The sequence below is a fragment of the Cariama cristata genome, unplaced genomic scaffold (assembly GCF_000690535.1).
Source record: "Cariama cristata isolate BGI_N322 unplaced genomic scaffold, ASM69053v1 scaffold8137, whole genome shotgun sequence".
Taxonomy (NCBI): Eukaryota; Metazoa; Chordata; class Aves; order Cariamiformes; family Cariamidae; genus Cariama; species Cariama cristata.
This window is the reverse complement of record NW_009624866.1, coordinates 974-3531: the sequence shown is the minus strand read 5'-3', so window position 1 is coordinate 3531 and position 2558 is coordinate 974. Positions and strand designations below refer to the sequence as shown.

At 50.0% G+C, this 2558-nt stretch overlaps 1 protein-coding gene across 1 annotated transcript in view; it reads left to right on the top strand.

Moving 5' to 3' along the window:
• Positions 1-1793, top strand: part of SPG7 (spastic paraplegia 7 (pure and complicated autosomal recessive)) — a gene marked incomplete at its 5' end in the record, with an annotated part of 31105 nt that extends 29312 nt beyond the window's left edge. The window contains one exon of the mRNA XM_009703348.1: positions 1446-1793. Within this exon, the coding sequence (XP_009701650.1) occupies positions 1446-1655 (210 nt within the window). The remainder of the gene's footprint in view (positions 1-1445) is intronic.
• Positions 1794-2558: the final 765 nt, after the last annotated feature.

Genomic DNA, 2558 nt, shown 5'->3' with positions numbered 1-2558 from the left:
GGAGTGCTCTATGGAGGTGATTAAAGCTAGAATTTTTGTCCCTCACCTGCACTTCTCTGCTAGCCTCTTGGCAGCCGACAGTGGCTGGTTTTGTACAGCCTGCAAAGGCAGGAACAGCTCATCCTTCTGGGCCCTGCAGACGTACAGCAATCAGGTGGATGGTTTCTGGCTTTGGTGAAAGAAAAGGGGACCTGTCACCTTGGCTGATGGGTGCTGGTTCATGCTTTCTGGTGACTCCAGGCAGTTTTCACCTGCCAGCTCCTTGCTACCTGGTATACCAAGGAACCCTTGTTGCAGAGGTAGAGCTTTGCCTCCTCCCCTTTGTATCCTGACAGTCCCCTTCACCCTGGCATGTCCCCAGCTCCCAGCCAGGAGCTCTGTACCCATCGCTCTGGGCTGAGCCACGCTTGGGTTGCAGCACCCTGTGTATCTGCTTGATCTTTCCTTCAGAAGTCTGGTCCGTAACATCCAAAATGACCAGGACTCAACTTAGTATTGCATGTTTTGCAAATAAACAATCCTTTTCCTTAAATCTTCTTTTTAAACAAACTAGAGCAACAACCACCACCCCTTCAGCTACGCAACGGCAGGCCTCCTGTGCGTAGTAGGGTAGCCAGAGCTTGCTTGCTCAGACACCCTGCTGTCGGCCATGTCACAGCCCTGTCCCCGGGACAGTGCCCTGGGAGTGCTGCGAAGGCAGGCCTTGTTAGGGGGTGTCCTCTCTGCAGGCTTCCTCTGTTCCGATGCTTTCATTTAACACCAGTCAGATGTTTGCTAGAGGCTCATCACAGAAAAACTTTTAAGTTAAGCCAAAGTATCTACAGAGTAAATGTTTCGGTTGCCAGGCCAGTGTGTCGCATCTTGTCAGCAGGATGGCGCAGTTCCATGTTTGACAACCACCTGCTGCTCAAGTGTGGTCCTTCTGCTGGCAGAGGGGCCAGAGAATTCAGCTTTGCTGGAGGGGAACTTCTGGTGACCTTCAGCAAATGCCTGCAGGAACAGACAGCTCTTTGTTACCACTGTGTGTACAGAGGAGGGCTGTGGATCTGACTCGGTGGTCTCATTTGCTGCTACTTTGGCATCTTAGGCAGGGCCACAGGTGCAGTAACAGTGGCAGAAAGGGCACTTCTCTGATTGTTCCTGGAGTTCTGACTCGCCAAATCGTTTCCTAGAGCTTGCTTTATTGCCCCCAGTCATAATGTGTGTTTCTGGCCAAAGACACTCTTGTGAAAGGTGCTGGAGCCTGGAGAACTTCATACTGGTTCCCCAGGCTTTCGGGTCACCCCGTCTGTGGTGTGGTAGCCAGGGGTCTGCTCCTCCTGGGCTGCAGCACGTGCTGTGTCCCGATGTTGAGATGAGTTGAGCTGGCAGGGAGAGTTGAGATCAGCTCAGAGAGGCTGTTTTCAAACCCCTGCGCCTCATTATGCCTTATTTACTCTTTCTAGCTGTCTAATGCCCTCCTGGAGAAAGAAGTGATAAATTATGATGACATTGAAGCTTTGATTGGGCCTCCACCCTATGGGCCAAAGAAAATGATAGCTCCTCAGAGCTGGCTTCAAGCAGAGAGAGACAAGCAAGACACAAGAGATGAAGAAATGCCCCAGCAACCACCAAACCATGAGGAGGAGGAAGAACCACGCCTGAGACCAGCATGAAGCCCACTCCTGAGGTGGAATGGGAGGACTCTAGAGGCTTCTTCTGGACACAGACCCTTCAGACCCTTGCCCTTTTCAGCTCCAGAATGAAAGATACAGAGCAGGGAATCTCTGTGCTGCTGTTACCCAAAAATTAAAGGGATGGCTACATTGGCTCTCTTAATGAGCTTTTTCCTGCAGGAAGGAGAACTCCTTAGGATTTTGAAATTGATTCTCAGCAGGATAGTAGCGATTAGGAGTTGGGCAAGTAATCCGCTGGAAAGATTTCTTGTACACAGGAGCATGTTCTTAAGGGTGAAAGATGCTGTGGAGTCCTTGTAAGCCACCTCTCGCTATGCTGTGCAACACAGCAGGAGTGCAGGGCTGTCTGCTTCTGTGCCAACATGGTCAGTGTAGTGAAACCCCTGCAAGACTCTGAGGTGGCTGGGGGGCCGTAGTTCTTGTGCGACTCCGCTCTAACCTTTGATCATCTCTGCTGCTGAACATAAAATAGAAACTTCAGTAGAATAAACTGTCCATAATGTGCTGCTGTGTTTGTAGAATATGTCAAGCGACAGATATGTGTTTTGGCACATATGAAGCTTATTATGGCTGTGGAGTTGTATAGGACAAGGGCTTGTTTGTTCCTGGCCAATAACTTATATTCAGTTTTTATAGCAAGTGTCTCACAAGCAGAGATTGATAAAAACCTGTGTGCAGAACCCAACATAGCCCAGCAGTGTGATGTTGGAAACTGGCATTGCAGAGAGCAGCTCCGAATTACACGTTCCTGTGCTCTCAGGAACTCGAGCAAAAGCGGGTGTGTTCGTTGGGAAGCCTCAGTAAAAAGCTGGCCGTTCCTCTGGGTCCATCCTCATGGCTCTTGCAAAACAAGCTATGATGGCCTGGTTGTCTGCTGTTCAT